This window comes from Setaria italica, chromosome V (genome assembly GCF_000263155.2).
Source record: "Setaria italica strain Yugu1 chromosome V, Setaria_italica_v2.0, whole genome shotgun sequence".
Taxonomy (NCBI): domain Eukaryota; kingdom Viridiplantae; phylum Streptophyta; class Magnoliopsida; order Poales; family Poaceae; genus Setaria; species Setaria italica.
In genome coordinates this window covers 45,752,939-45,768,716 of record NC_028454.1, presented here as the reverse complement: position 1 = coordinate 45,768,716, position 15,778 = coordinate 45,752,939, and the positions used below count along the sequence as shown (strand labels likewise).

At 48.0% G+C, this 15,778-nt stretch overlaps 3 protein-coding genes and 1 pseudogene across 3 annotated transcripts; 3 read left to right on the top strand and 1 right to left on the bottom strand.

The window, feature by feature from the left end:
• Window positions 1-4,888: 4,888 nt before the first annotated feature.
• Window positions 4,889-6,101, top strand: LOC101775421 (nuclear transcription factor Y subunit B-1). The gene has a single exon (XM_004971131.4). The coding sequence runs from the start codon at window positions 5,059-5,061 to the stop codon at window positions 5,572-5,574; it is 516 nt and encodes a 171-aa protein (XP_004971188.1). The 5' UTR covers window positions 4,889-5,058; the 3' UTR covers window positions 5,575-6,101.
• A 4,557-nt stretch (window positions 6,102-10,658) lies between these two features.
• Window positions 10,659-11,569, top strand: LOC101760864 (nuclear transcription factor Y subunit B-4). Its single transcript, XM_004972275.2, has one exon. The coding sequence runs from the start codon at window positions 10,814-10,816 to the stop codon at window positions 11,315-11,317; it is 504 nt and encodes a 167-aa protein (XP_004972332.1). The 5' UTR covers window positions 10,659-10,813; the 3' UTR covers window positions 11,318-11,569.
• Window positions 11,570-13,250: 1,681 nt separating this feature from the next.
• On the top strand, window positions 13,251-14,036 carry LOC101760447. Its single transcript, XM_004972274.1, has one exon. It carries the CDS (start codon window positions 13,251-13,253, stop codon window positions 14,034-14,036), a length of 786 nt encoding a protein of 261 aa, XP_004972331.1.
• A 250-nt stretch (window positions 14,037-14,286) lies between these two features.
• On the bottom strand, window positions 14,287-15,405 carry LOC101760045 (annotated as a pseudogene).
• Between the last annotated feature and the right edge of the window lie 373 nt (window positions 15,406-15,778).

Below are 15,778 nucleotides of genomic sequence, written 5' to 3'. Positions count from 1 at the left end.
CCCTTCTCGCTCTCACTACTCCCTTCTTCCCCACCTCGCCGTCGTTGCTCCCTGCCTCGCCCCCGCACTGCTCTTCTTCTCCCTTGTCCCCACGCCGGTGCTGCTAGGCCGGCGGAGCTCGTCCGCGCAACAGCGCTCGCCCCTTCCCCCGCCGCCCCTCATCCCGTGGCTAGGCTAGCACCGCTCGCTCGCACAAACGGCTTTTCTGGGCCGGCGGAGCTCGCACGTGAGGCAGCGCTCACCTCTCGAGGTCTCCCGGCTGCTCGCCCCTCGAGGTCTCCCGGCGGCACAGGATCAATGAATCAAGCTCCAATTGGAGGAGGGAGGTCGGCGGAGCTTGGCCGCGGCAACACCAAATCGAGGAGCCGTCGCCCCCAAATCGTCGTCGTGGCCTGCTTGGCGCACGCCTGCACGAGGGCTGGGGCGGCGGAGCCTCACCTTCACGAGTTGTAGCGCCATCCGTGTCGCAACTTGCCGGAGCTCAGGAACAAGATGAGAGCAGCAGATTGTGCGGCGAAGGGGCCGGTGGAAGGCAAATCAATGGTCGAGGGGTGTGGGCAGGCCATCAACAAGGTCAGCTGTGAGGTCCAGTGGCCGAAGGAGTCGCCATCAGGGAGAGCGCGGCGGCGGATGTGGGATGGAAGCGTCCGGAGCGAGGCAGTTGGCCTCCCCGCGTGAGTGCTTGCAATTTTACCAATCTAGTGCTGTATTGGTATATTTGCATATTGGAGAGAGAAATTTAGGTCATAGCTTAAAAACTTTTGTGCAAAGCTGTTGGAGCAGTTTTTTGGCTGTTTTTAGGTATCTGGCGGTTTTTAGGGATAGCAATCCATTTTAGTAAGCTGTTTGAGATGCTCTTAGTAGATGATTTTGTGCAAAGTCCCCATGGTTAAGGAGAAGTTACACATGCATGTACTGCCATTAACTCCTGTGCATGCGGCTATATGTTATCGGCCCTGCAGCACAAGCACAGGACACTGTGCGTGGGCTACCAATCTTGGTAATTCAGCCACATGTTTCCATCTCATTGTTCTCAAAGTGGCCAAGCAGAGAGAGAGAGATCGGTTCCCCCACCTCGTTCTCTGATCCGATATTTTTATCTTCGATCGCTTGGATGTGTCGTAGCCGGCCGGCCAGTTTTCCCACTTTATTGATACTTTACCTCTGTCGTTCCGGAATAAGTGTATTTTTTTGACTATACATCTGGATATGATAAGCAAGGCCATGGAGTTGGGTAGGAGTTCGAGTACTGGTACGTAGTACATATGTTTGGTCGTTTGGTCTCTTCTTGGTGATTATGGAATCTTATTAGGCAGAAAGCACAAGGGAATCAGCAAGCACTAGCTAAAAACATTCCTAGCATTTTGTCTCCAAAAGAATAAGATTCATACTCCGTGGGTACTTGTTATTAGCACAATGGAAAATGGATTATTCCTTTGACAAAGGTCACTGTTTTAATTTGGAGCTGAGTCATGGATATGCCAACAAGAACAAGCTAAGTCTCATGTTGCAAGTGGACACAGTACATGACATGGACAGGAGCACTTTTCCTTTCTTTGCACCTAATAGATGAGTGAGCAAGGAGTACGTTGATTAGTCGTCCGTTGCTTGTTTATATTATGTGCGTCTGCCTTCTCTCCCACTTCTAGCTATTTGCACTTACAGATCGAGGTACAGGGTACGGAGACAAAAGAACCAAAAAGGTTGTAGACCTTTGGTTTGAATAAATGTCTTCGGTTGGCTTTTGCCTAATCCTGCTCTCCGTATCTTGAAAAGGAGGGAAAATATGGTTCTTAATCTACGGCAGTACTTCACCATGAATAGATGTTCATATATGCATGGCTGCTAGCTACTAGCTAGCTGCAGGCCAGATGCAACCACTCTGATCTTTTCATCACGTATATTGCGCCAGCAAACAGCACCATAGAAGAAACAAACCTACAGGCCTTGGTGACACATAAGGGGAAAAAAGAGCACACAAACTAAAAAAAAATGTTCATTTATAATCGCAAACCGAACTAAGCTAGCGGTTCTAAAGAGAAAATAACCGCACTACTACACTAGCTAGCCATTCGAAATATAAGAGTAGTTCTGTATATGTGTAGACAAATATGTCCCTTTAATTTGATCTGTTGAATTCTATGTACTTGGCTATTCTATTTTTTGTTTTCCCTAGCTTGTTGCTAGCAATTCACTTAAAAAACATGGTTGAGGAAGACACCCTCTGCTTGGTTCGTTTTAAAAAAATGGACGAGAAGACATTATATTATGCATATGTAACTATCTACCTACAAGACGTTTTATTTTTTTAAAAAATATCCTTCTACAGTTCTTTTTTCAAAAGATAAAAGGGTCAGTTCTTATATATGCAGTATATATACTGCTGTATAGTTAGTTCTTCTCTTTCACTGGTTAGCAGTCATTTCATGCACCTAAACCGAACCCTTCATTCAAATCAAATTGATACCACATATGAATATCCGATGTGACAGTTATTGATCATTTAACCTTAATTGTACATCACGGTAACATTATTTAATTGATCCCGGAGTCATGGTACATATATGTCACAATCTTTCACACTCAAGTACTCGCGCTCAATGGCGACTCTCACAACACATGATTTGTCCGCATATAATTATTTAAGGCGGCGCGTTCGATTGATATATACACAACACACATGATTTGTCCACACATACAATTATTTAAAGCGTAGTATTATGCACCCAATTTGGAGGAAACGATCAATACTTGCATCGAGACAAATATTAAAATTAGTGTCCCCTGATGGCTTTGCCTGAAGGAACCCAGGAAACAATGCAATGCAAGTGCCCAGTTCCCCGGCCCTTGGAACTGAAAAGAATATACCTGCAGCGATGGACAGCCACACACGCATACAATAATACTCCCTCTGAAAACGCTTGTCGTTTTGACCTTTTTAGTACATAGGTTTTGCTATGTATATAGGCATAACCCTATATTTAGGTGTATAGTAAAATCTATGTATTTAGAAAATCCAAAACGACATACATTTTAAAACGGAGGGAGTAACATATTACTACTATAGTGTACTACACTGATGATCAATACTATCAAGACTTGCCAGCTAGTAGTACTTCGCATTCCACTGTTTTTTGGTAACTTGCGCTATGGACAAGATAGGTTACAGTTTCTTTAGTTACCCCTAGCCTTTGCTCCCTCTGTTTTAAATTATACGTTGTTTTGATTTTTCTAGATGCATAATATTATTATGCATCTCGTCATACACTATATTTAGGTGTATGCACCTAGAAAAGTCAAAACGATCTATAATTTGGGACGGAGAAAGTATATTTAGATCTTTGTCAATAAATCATTTTTTTTGTGAAGCATAGTACATACGCGGATTAATTATTTTCAACGAATTGAAATTCAATGTTGAAATTCAATTCGTACGATTGTGTTGTACTTTATAAACAAAAGTCTAGAAGATGGATGTATATATATATATATACACGCATATATGTCCGCATATACGTGGATAGGATCTTTCTAGCTAGCTCCCTGTGCATAGACATATGGAGGCCGTACTGGGCTACTGATCAGGCGGAGGAGGCCTGCGCTGCCCCTGCCCTGCCTCTCCGGCGAGCAACAGTTGGCAGCTGGGGCCGCCGGGCCGGGCGGGTTCCTCCCCTTCCCTTCCGTTCCCCCGCGGCCCCCGCGCGCACCGATCACGTGCGCATGTGGAGACGCTCCCCCCGAGGCTGTACGGCGATCCATGCATTAAAATTACGGTGCACGCCGGCCTGGCCGGCCGGCGAGGGCATGGGAGAGAACAGAAGAGAGAGAGCTCGTATAGGTCAGGCCGCCGGCGCGACGGGTGCAGCGCAAATGAATCTATCGGCCGGGAGCGGGGCCATTCCCAAAGTTAATAACCAACAACCCGGCCGGCCGGGCTGCTAGCAAACCAAGAACCAGCTACATGCGGCATCCTGCAGAGGTCGTCGGAGCTTGCAGAGACAGTACTGGACTGGGTAGGGTAGAGACGGGGACCAAGCCATGGCCGCTGAACGCCTAGCCTGAATCCAAAAGGGAGAGGCCACATGCTGCCGCATGCCTGTGCCTGATTAGAGAGCAAATAATAGAGACGAGCCGGCCGGGCCGGGCACGCATTAAGGAAGGCGAATGCCCAGACGACATTGCCTTGCCCCATCCATCGAATCCCCTGCGAAACAGATCGAACCAATGGCCCGGTGCCGCCGTGCAGTGGGCACGACCACCGCGGGCAGCGCGCGCGGGTGGTCAAGGCGAGCTCTGCCTCTCTGGGCAGCTCGGCCGCAGCCACGAGCGGAGACAATTCAACGACCCCAACTGCAGAGGAGTGAGGGGAGTATTAGGCCCCCGTTTTTGGTAGAGCTGCAGCTCCGACCAAAACAGCTCTGGCTCCAGCTTCTCTAGTGGAGTGGCTTCTCTAGTGGAAAACGAACGTTTGTTAAAATGGCTTCTCAATGACAATATATGTAGTTTTATGATCAATTAATACTTGGAGAGAGAGTAGAAATTGGTGAAGCCAGTTTTTTTACTCCTCTTCTTTAGTATAAGCAGTTTTGTGACTTCTTCCCGATTTTAGTGGTGGAGCCGTTTTGAAATTACCTCTTAGTTAGAGCTTCACCAAAAACCGGTAAAGAATCACTTTGAGAAGCTGGTGGAGAAGCTCTTTGAAAAATCCTACCAAATAGGCCCTTAATTTACTCCTGTACACTTACACCGCGCCCAGCATACGATACGATACGATGTGCTGCGGCTGCGCGCGTACATGTCATGCACTCACATGTGGTGATGTGGGTACAATACAAGACGAAGCCTGCTAGGATGAAGAATACAAGTCCAAGTGTCCCTCACCAATAAAAGAAGGGAGGCACCGTATAAAACAACAGCGAGCTGAGGACCGACCGATCGATCGATCGTAAAAGAGAGCGAGAGCGAGCAGCCTATAGCGATAGCGACAGCCAGCAGCAAGAACGCGCGCGCGCGCGGGGGCGAGGGAGAAGGCCGGGCCGGGAGGAAAGCGAGCTAGGCATGGCCGACCACCACGGGCAGCCGCCGGGCGGCGGCGGCGGTGGGGCGGAGGAGATCAAGGAGCAGGACCGGCTGCTCCCCATCGCCAACGTGGGGCGCATCATGAAGCAGATCCTGCCGCCCAACGCCAAGATCTCCAAGGAGGCCAAGGAGACCATGCAGGAGTGCGTCTCCGAGTTCATCAGCTTCGTCACCGGCGAGGCCTCCGACAAGTGCCACAAGGAGAAGCGCAAGACCGTCAACGGCGACGACGTCTGCTGGGCCTTCGGCGCACTCGGCTTCGACGACTACGTCGACCCCATGCGCAGGTACCTCCACAAGTACCGCGAGCTCGAGGGCGACCGCGCCGCCGCCGCCGCATCCTCCCGCGGGGGCGGGCCTCCCGGCCCGGACCACCCCTCCACCTCGGGCGGCCCCGGCGCCGGGGCCGGACCCGGACCCAGCGGCGGCGGCGGCGGTCATTTCATGTTCGGCGCCATGGACAGGAGCGATAACAACAGCTCCAGGCCCTTTTAATCCATCTTGATTATTAGCTTCTTGTTCAAGAGTTTATCAATTTCTATCTACTCATTTTTGGAGAGGTGACTAGCTAGCAAGGGGTGAGTCGTCTCCTACGTATCCAAGCCAAGCTATATATACATATATATATATTCCTCATTAGTGGTAGCGGCAGCAGTAGCTACGAGAGCAAGTAGAGTAGTTGTTCTTGCTTTTGATCTGGGATGTATTGTTCATGTGTGATGTTGAGAGGTAGCGTAGATGGAGGGGAACACCAGGAGATCGAGGAAGAAACTAGCTAGGATCGATGAAGATGGAGACCAGGGGGTGTAATTAAGCAGCGTAACTTGAGTGCACGCTAGCTTGATCGATGATTCGGTCTCTGATTTAATTGCCATCAGAATGTTGATTTGCATGGTGAAGCATGAAGCTGATCTACACACTAATGGATCGGATACGTAGCTCAATTTTTAGTCTATTTTTGTAGCCGGCCGGTAAGAATATTCTGGATTCAAATACTGTTGATGCTCTTGGCTGCTGATTCATTCTTGTGGAGCCATTATTGGTTGGTTTAATTAGGCATATTTCTACTACTAGCAGCTCAGGCATATTAATTAAGTGCTGGGTCCTTGAAAATCGTTATCGAACTCTGAAACCCAATATATGGTTGATTCTTGCGACCATACAAAACTCACTCGCGCATGTTACCTAGCTTTGCTGTCACTGTGCACTACCCATTTCGGGACATTTTCTACTGGTATGATATATGCAATGCATACCTCTATGAACGCCCAATTGTTTGTATAATCTGTTGTTTGGACTCAAGTTGACAGCATTTTTATATATGCATCTGGATTTGTAGTTAGTTATAACTTTGTTCTTATTGTATCCTAACATTCCTACTACTAGGAAATAAAAATACCAGAACTTCTATGTAAATGTGCATTTAGCCGCATGCAGTAGTTATATTCGTCATCTGGTGGTGCAGGTCTCGTATTAAATGTTCGTAGGACACAGAAATTGATGCTTCTTTTAACCACTGACATCATAAATGGCATGAATGCTCCATGACGTCGTTCCAGAGTCCAGAGAGTGATGGACTCTGGCTTCCAATAATTCAGGCATGCATGCACTATATATACATGGAACAGCATGCATGACAAACAGTACATACATATGTATATATGTCGTCCTTTGTATATATGCGGGACATACACACACACATATACTCCTATCTAGTATGTCATAAGAAACACAAAGGTGGAAACTACTGCAATTCTAAATAAGTGACTATATATATAATGAACTCGGATTATCTGTGTGACTAGATGCACGATAAAGGGTATCTTTTTTTTAAAAAAAAATAAAGAATCGGTTAGAAGGTTCGCAGTATGGAAAGTCTCCTCAAAGCTTACGCATGGTGGGAACTGATCCTTTGGAAGATTTATCGCATTATCTATGTAAAAACCAACTATACTGAATCGGTTCCGACCATATATATGTATTCCACTATGAATGAAAAGTTTGATTTCTTTCTTTCTTCTTCTTCTTCTTCTTCTTCTTCTTTGCCAAACACAAGTTTGACTTCTTGCTGTAGTTCAATTATGCTTATTTTGTTTTGCTCATTTCAGTTGATTTATGTCGGCTTGATCTCATTAATCATGTTAAATTGTTAATGAGTCTACATAGTAGTTGCAATAATATCAAGCATGAGTTGACCTTTCAAAGGCCCTATACATTTTGGCACTTCACATATAATACAGTACATCAATATGATATGCTTTGGATCGAATCTATTGGAGTTATATATGATACCAAGCTAATTGTACCATATGTTCGTATAATGGTATTGTTAAATATAACTTTTACAATAAAATTTTGTCGAGGCATATAGACATGCATGCACGACTAAGACAATTTATGAGAGTGCACGAGTCTTTTTGCTAGCTACTTCCCAAGTTTATCGTAGCACCTGCTTCTAAATAATCATTTTAGCTAGTGCAACTGTATACCGTTCTCCTAGGACCAGATGCATCAATTCAGTAGCTAAGTTGCAGCCAAATACTAGTTACGTAAATTGTACAAAATAAGTAACTGGCGACTCACACGTATATACATTGTTGGCGTAGAGCGGCCTTGATCTCTAAAAAAATAGTGTATGTCAATTGTAAATTCTTGCGTACAAATATGCGTGGAAGTATTTTTTTTGCAAAAATCATGTTAATATATATTTCTAGTGATGGAATACAATATATTATTATAGCTTTACATATAAGAGACACATGGCTGTCCATCACTATAAGTCTATAACAGAACTCCCTCAAACACTATATATAATGGCAAAAGTATAGCAGAAACCATATAGTTGATTAGAAAGAAAAGGTGATCTTAAATGTAGCAAGTTCTTTTATTAGACTTCCACCGATGTTTGGTGAAGATTTCCATGTGTTTCTTTCCAATAGCAAGTTCTTTTATTAGACTTCCACCGATGTTTGGTGAAGATTTCCATGTGTTTCTTTCCAAAGTGCAGTGGCACTAATAAATTTGTATCCTATGGTCCTCCTTCTGTAGCAAAACCTAAAATAAGATTTCATTAAGGACCCTTTGGAGTGTGGGATTCTCAAAACACGAATGTTGGATTGGAATGTCATGTCACCTTGAATTTTATGGAACAAGAGAGCATAGGAAAACTGCAAGAATGATCATTTGGCTGGAGCATAATAAAACAGTGCAGGAAACAAATGAGAAAGACAGGCACAAAGGAAACTTTCCATGAGGTTGACCTTATGTTAGAAATCCTCCAAAAATCCTATGAAACAATGTAAGCCATTCTCCATAGGATCCCCATAGGAATTTTTGAGAAATATATTCCTTTGTTCCAATAGCACTTGCATTAAAAATTCCTAAGGATAGAAATCCTCCAAAGTTCCTAAGAGATCCTACAGCCCAAAGAGGCCTGATAAGGATTTGTTTGATCAATAAAATCGAGCTATCCCATAAATGATTGCAAGTTTCATACTACTAACCTGCTCTTCTATTCTGTTTGTGTTCTAGTTGGCTTTATTTCCATATACTCCTCCCGTTCTCTTTTGATAGGGTTATTTCCAAATCTGAAAAGTTCACTTTTGATAGTCTTATTTCTTTCAATCCAACTGTCCATCTGTTTAATGACTGTCTCGGGCTTTACGCGTGACTCTTCAGTCTTCCTCGCATGAATGGCTATATGGGCATCGAGAAGTTTGAATCTTAATGAATCCCTTGTTTACGAGGACTAGCTAATGGCATGTTTAAATGGATGATAAGTAGGATTACTTTTCCTTGGTCATTGTGCCAGAGTGAAATAGGACTATCAAAAGAGAACGGAGGGAGTATTTCTCAAGCCTTCCACAATTTTTAACTTGGACAGCAAATTGTTTTGAGAATAATAATGGAAAAAATGAAAACCTGAGGTTATTTGCGCAAATCATTTGAGTGCAAAACAATCAATAATTGTGAAATGGATATCCTCCCTACACTGCTGTCGTTGCTAGGTGGAGCTTTTAACTGCTGAAATAATGATAACGATTCCGGAATACTCTAGTACTAGTAATTGCTTAATTTAATCAGTAGGCCAACATTGGCTTGTCGCATATAATTGCTGCCCATCGACTTGTCAAACAAACTTAGAGATAGAGGCAGACACACAGTATTGACTCGAACTACTTTCGTCCCTCTCCTCGTCAGAATTATTGTGAGGCATAAACCGATATTGTCCCTCCCAAACAAGGGCGGAATCATTACCTAGACAAAACGTCAATGTGCAACCAAGTCAGTATCATATATAGTCTGTCCAATGTCAATATAACACAAGGTTGAGATCGACTTGAGAGCCTCTTTCAGTCATTCATTCTGTCTTTCATCAGGTAGAAGGAGCATGTAAAGAGGAATCTTACTATATCTGTGAAAAGAAAATGCAAGCAAAAATAAAGTATTCAAGGATGGTTCCATCCAATGGGGAGCTTCCTATCCTAGGGGACAGCTAGCACAGCAGGTAGCAGCAGCAGATGCATCAAAAGATGAACTACTCCCCCGGCTCCTAATTGGCTACCTCTAGCTCCTGCAGCTAGCGTTGCTCCCATGCATCTCCTTCCTTCGATCCTTTCGGTGTGTGAGAGATGAGAGAAACAAAAGCTGCGAAATTCGTAGCCTTTGTATATGATCAAGTGGCCTAGGGCGAGTTGTTTTTCTGTACTGCGCCTCCGCGAGAGCACAGTGCGGTGGTGCGTGTGTGCGCGCGCTCTCCCCTCAACGTTGATCCGGGTGGATCCACGGCCACGTGCCGCGGCGCTGGGCGCCATCATCGTCGCCATGCGAGGTGCCGCACGGCTTGTCGGCAGATGTCGCGCGCCTAGGGCATCCACCAGTCACCACCGGCCCCGTGCAAAAGAAGGCCGCCTCATTGGCCGAACCCGCCTGAGTCGTCGTCATCGACTCATCGGCTATCGCAACTAGCAGCGGCTGGCCAAAAGGTTATTCTCCCTCCTCCTGCTACAGCAGTGTCCTCGCACTCGCATAAAGTTGGCAACCTCGCTAGCATCGGCTTTCTCGTATAGCTACAGTGATTTCCTCTCACGGATGTCTATCTGTAGTACGTACTCGCTGAAAACTCTGAAACCTGAATGCCCGTATGCATATGAATCGAAACCTAACTAGGACTGAAGTAGATCCTCTAGTTACGTTATGACCAAGGTATGAATTTTGTGCATCGTAGTGTAATCTTGATGCCATGAACATACCTGGTGAAATTGCAATCGAACACGCCATCAAAATCCTTGTGTAACTATCAAAAACTTAAAAAAAACCATGTCTGTTCACCAAAAGAATATAATTTGCATGTATGAAAGGACCGAACAAAATGATGAAACTCGTATTTTCCCAACAAGTTGGATATTTAACAATGGAGAGGCGAATAAAATGCAGAGCCGCACATTTTGCTTTTAGGTTACCGAATCATTAACACGCGTGGTGCGGCAGACTATCTCGAGTTGCCCTACGCCTTGAAATAGCATTCTACGCTTTCTCGAGAGGATCGAGAAAGTTCAATGAACAAGGTGAACCCCCCTTCCCCTTCTCATCTCAGTTCTCAGCGGATAAATAGGAGTATCCATCTCTTCGAAACCGATATGCATTGAGTGGACATTGTATCTACTACCCAGTGGCGGGGCTATATAGCTTGTTGCAGGGAAGATCATATACACTCCCTACCATATTCATAGAGATGAGCGAGAATTTCAATTTCATTGGTCCTGCCCAAGTGGGGCAATCCCAACCCCAACCCCAAAACCTTTCTAGGGCATCAACCTCCAGGGATGGCAACAGTGGGGCGGTTGGGCACGACAACCTCCTGCCGATCGCCAACGTTGGGCGGATCATGAAGGAAGCCCTCCCGCCGCAGGCTAAGATATCGAAGCGCGCCAAGGAGACCATCCAGGAGTGCGCCACGGAGTTCGTCGGCTTCGTCACCGGCGAGGCCTCGGAGCGGTGCCGCCGGGAGAGGCGCAAGACGATCAACGGCGATGACATCTGCCATGCCATGAGAAGCCTTGGCCTCGATCACTACGCCGACGCCATGCGCAGGTACCTGCAGAGGTACCGCGAGAGCGAGGAGCTCGCGGCCGCGCTCAACAGCGGCAGCGGCAGCGGCAGCGGTGGGGGCATCCAGATCGACGTGAGGGCTGAGCTGTCGATCTTCAGGGGCCACGAGCAGCAAGACAGAAATTGACTGACCAGCATCCGTGCATGGAGTGTACTGTACTTGCAGAATCAATGCTCTGTCACCTCTGACGCGATAAGAGTGCACGAAGCTCTCCTTAGATCGATAAGCATGCCATGGAATCGTGTGTTTCTTTTTTTCTTGCTCATGTTCTTGATTGTGCTGTACCATGTGTAACGTTCGTTCACGCACCATACTCGATGGTGCTAAAGGTGTACAATTATCTCCTCGTTTTCGTTTTGTGAGACGATGCAAATCACGGCAAATTCTGATAAGCTACCTTTCCGCGCCCAATGGCATCCGGACGGTGAATGTTTTGGAGGAAGAGGATAACACCGAAACGAGCAAGGAGGGCCCATCTGCTCCTGTTTGCTTCATCCTTTTGGGTAAAGAAATCCAACACATCCCGAGCAATTGGGTCTTTTGATTGCTCTCAGGTGTGGACAGAAGGTATGTTTGTGCACTGTCCTATGATGGATCCGTACTATAAAATTCAAGTGCCCCAACGGCACAACAAAAAAGTTGGATCGAAGAGCGCAAAAGGCATAGCAAGTTAGGTATAGTTTGCAATTCACAATAAAGTTCGGAGGGACCATGGCTTGAAGAAATGTTCTAGAGGGGAAGTCCGCAGAAGATGATGTATTCCACCCTTGTAAAGCCATTTTGTGTTGTACATCATGCGCAGTCAATATATCTATATTCTGCAGAAAGATGTCCTCCAAAGTATAATGTTGTCCGACAACAAGTGTCAAGTTGCGAAGTGAGGATCGCTGTGGAAGCGCACTACCTTAAAAATACAATGCTCGGAATGATTAGATTCGCATGCGAGATAGCCCCTTTTACAAACGTGCCATTCACATGTTAGCGTTTGTCGTGTAAAGCATACCACTATCATTATTAGATGGATCATTCGGACGGTAAAATTTGACTTGGATACTAGAGTACGCAACTGGTCAAATAATAGCACTTCTATTTCCAAATGCACTATATATATATGTAGTGGATTCCTTATTATCAGAGAAGTTATTTGTTATAGATGTAGAGGACAACATCATACATAAAAAAAAACCTCACATTGCTTTTCCATGTGATTCGCTTGAACTATTTTTGCAACTTGTAAAACTAGGGAAAAGTACATATTTATCCTAGCTATCTAGGGAGTTGGCTGGTGTGAGAACCTCTGATACCCCAAGAATTAATAGGATAATATATAAGAGAACATATAACCGTTTAAAATTAGCACTATAGCTGCCTATGGGGTAGAAGGAATGCTTTGCTTGTTTAACAATGAATGAGCTAATCTTGCTCTAGAGTCTAATCACACAGTGGCTTCTGCAAGATATCTATATGGTTCATTTTTACTTATATATGGAAACCCCGTAGAAATTGAGCTGTGACGTTGAGGAGGACAGTCGTGGCTAGCCTATCTAGCCCTTCTCTCTCAAGCAGAAAAATAAGGGAAAAAAGGGTTTGGCGGGAATGCTGGGTTGGCGCGCGGCTGTGGGTGGAGCTCCATGTTTTTGTAGGATAAAAAACGAACACAGCCCCGAGTCCATGATGCTGGGTGGTCTGTGCGCATTGGGCTGGAATTGATCCTGGCAAATGCAGCCTTCCTACAAAAGTTTGCGCAATGTGATCATTAACTGGGCTGACGATACAAAGGCCCAAGTTGCTGAAAACAATGAGGCCCGCTGACAAAGAGGCCGCGAGCTTATTCCGATTCCGACGACGGGTGTCGGCGTCCGACTTCTGCATCGGGCATTCGGAACTTCAAATCCGTCTCGAAGACGAGTCCGAACGCCGATGCGATCAAGATGGAGTAAATATATATGGCGCGCAAGAAGCAAAGGAACTCCAGCAATTAGCATTGCTAGGTAGCTATTCGATCGTCCTCCATACGTCGTCGCCGCCGTTGCCTCCGGCCGGCGTCGATCGATTAGCCATGGAGTCGCAGGGGAAGAACAACGGATCGCCCCTGATCACGCGTCGAGTCGAGGCCAGCACTTTATTCCTCGCCACGACCCCGCCGACCGAGCCGAGCGGCGGCGGCGAGCCCGAGCTCGCTGTGCGGCTGAGGTGCCACGTGACCAAGTACATCCGCGCCGGGCGCGGGCGCGGGCAGAGACAGGTGTACGTCTACCGCGGGTCCGGCGCCGAGGCGAGCCTCGTCGCCGCCGTGCCCAGGGACGTCCTGGTCGACGAGGACAGCGTCCGCGACGTGATGCGGCTGCTGCTGAGGGCGATCTGGCCTCTACGGGACCTCGACCTCACCGACGACGAGTGGGAGGCCATCCTGCCCGAGGACGTCGTGCCGCAGCTCGCCGACCTGGCGCGGGGCCTCGACGAGGGCAGCCGCTCTGCCGCCGTTGTGGAGCTGGCGGTGGACCGCCATATCAGGTACAGCGCGCCCCGGGTGCTTATGACGGCATGCAGGGGGGCGCCGCCGGCGACGGAGGGGAAGGACGACGGGTGCAGCATCTGCTTGGAGGTGTTGCACGAGGAGGCTGCGGCGGCGGGGAAGGGCGTGCCCGTGGAGCTGCCGGGGTGCGCGCACGCCTTCCACCGCCGGTGCATCTCCAAGTGGTTCCGTAAGAAGCCGACGTGCCCGCTGTGCCGGGGGAACGTGACCAAGCACCTGGACCCGGAGCTGCAGAAGGATATCCTCGAGTTCAGCCATGATGATGATCCAGATCGACCCACTGTGCTCCAATTTTCACGACTCTTTTAGGCGAACGGTAGTTGTAGCTGTAGTTGTAGCCTGAACTGAATAGTGTTAGGTTTCTTTGTGGTGGCTACTGGCAAGTGAGACACTGAGACTCGCAGCAGTTTCTTTGCTCCGACGATAGACTTGTACTCAGAAGATTATGTTAAGTGTTAATTGTTGGGGACTTGGGGTAATATTTTTTTTCCTGTAGATGCTCTCATGATGCTTTCGCAATCGGTTCTCCAGTGTCATTTTGCAGCTCAACGTCGTAGGATGTGTCAAACTGCAAGTACTCGCTAGCGAATCTGTATACTTCACCTAGAGATTTACTAGGAGAAACTTATTACATAGTTGTTCTTGTTAACGACCGTGTCTGAAGTTTCCTGTACTCCAACAATGTCTGAATAAACAGCAATTTATCTGCACGGCGATTTAGCATTCATACTTGAACGCCATTCTGCACAATGGCAAAATGATCAGATTTTGCAAAGGGATATATGCTAAATTTATCTCACCTGTACTTGTCGGCCACCTCCATTAGCATTTCCGAGAGCTCCTCCGGCTTTGACAGCATCGGCATGTGATCCGCACCCGGCAGCCCCCTCACCTCCGTGCCGGGGTTCCACGACGCCATCCGCCGCTGGAACTCCGCCGAAAGCATCGCGTCGTCCTCGGCGACGACGCACACCCGCCTCACCGCGCCGTACCGCTCCGCCGTAAGGATGGCCCCGTTCATCGTCGCGTCGTTCAGGAACCGCCGCGACGGCCTCGTCGCCGCCTTCGCCAGGGTCAGATCCTGCATCACGCACGCCATCAGAGGAAGAAGCTCAATGGTGACTAGATCATCTGCAGGAACGGGTCATGTCGAGCGAGTGGCCATTGTTACCTACCTCAGGGGGGCTGAGCTGATACAATCTCTGCTCCAAGTACCGTGGTCCGTACCGAATCGTCTCCACGGGATGCTGGGGATCGCCGCTGGTTTCGATTTTGCAGTCCATGTAGAAATCCGCTGCCCGCTGTTCTTGCGAAAACTAGACAGTCCAGGCAGGCATGGTTATTAGAATTTGCATCTTATTGTCCTTTTTGACGAATTGAAACAACGCTCGGCCTTGGATAATTTTCATTTTGTTACCTGTAGAAGACGAACATCACGGGCTTCCCGGCGGCGGGCATGGCGGCCAAGACGAAGACCGCGACGGCGACTCCATGGCCAGCGCGAGGATCTGCCCGCCGAAGCTGTGGCCGACGAGGACCGCCTTCTCCCCTGGCGCCAGCATGGCCACGGCGTCCAGCAGCGGCCGGTCGTATTCCTCGAAGGACCGCACCTCCTCGGCGCTCCCGGGTCTGTCACCGCAACCGGCCATGTCTTGCGCCGTCACGCGGTGGCCGGTGAGTACAGGGCGGTGGCCACCTTCACCTTGTACAAGCACCACGTGCCGTGGCAGGCGCCGATAGACCTCACCTCCACGCCGGGGCCGCAAGAGGCCGCCGCCCGCCGCTGTTCCTCCGCCGGCCACGTCTTGTCTTCATCGGCGACGACAAACACGCGGCTCGCCGCGCCATACCTGCCCTCCGTCAGAACCTTCTCCCCGGTCATGGCCTCTCGTATCCGAGCACCTGCCGCCGCCGGCGACGAGGCATACGGCGCCCTCCAGCAGTGGCATCGCGGCGACGAGGCAGGAAAACGACCAGTAAGAATGCTATCGTAGCGAATCTGGACCGCACGGATCCGATCGGACGGCGTCAGAGCCCCCGGGGGTGGAAGG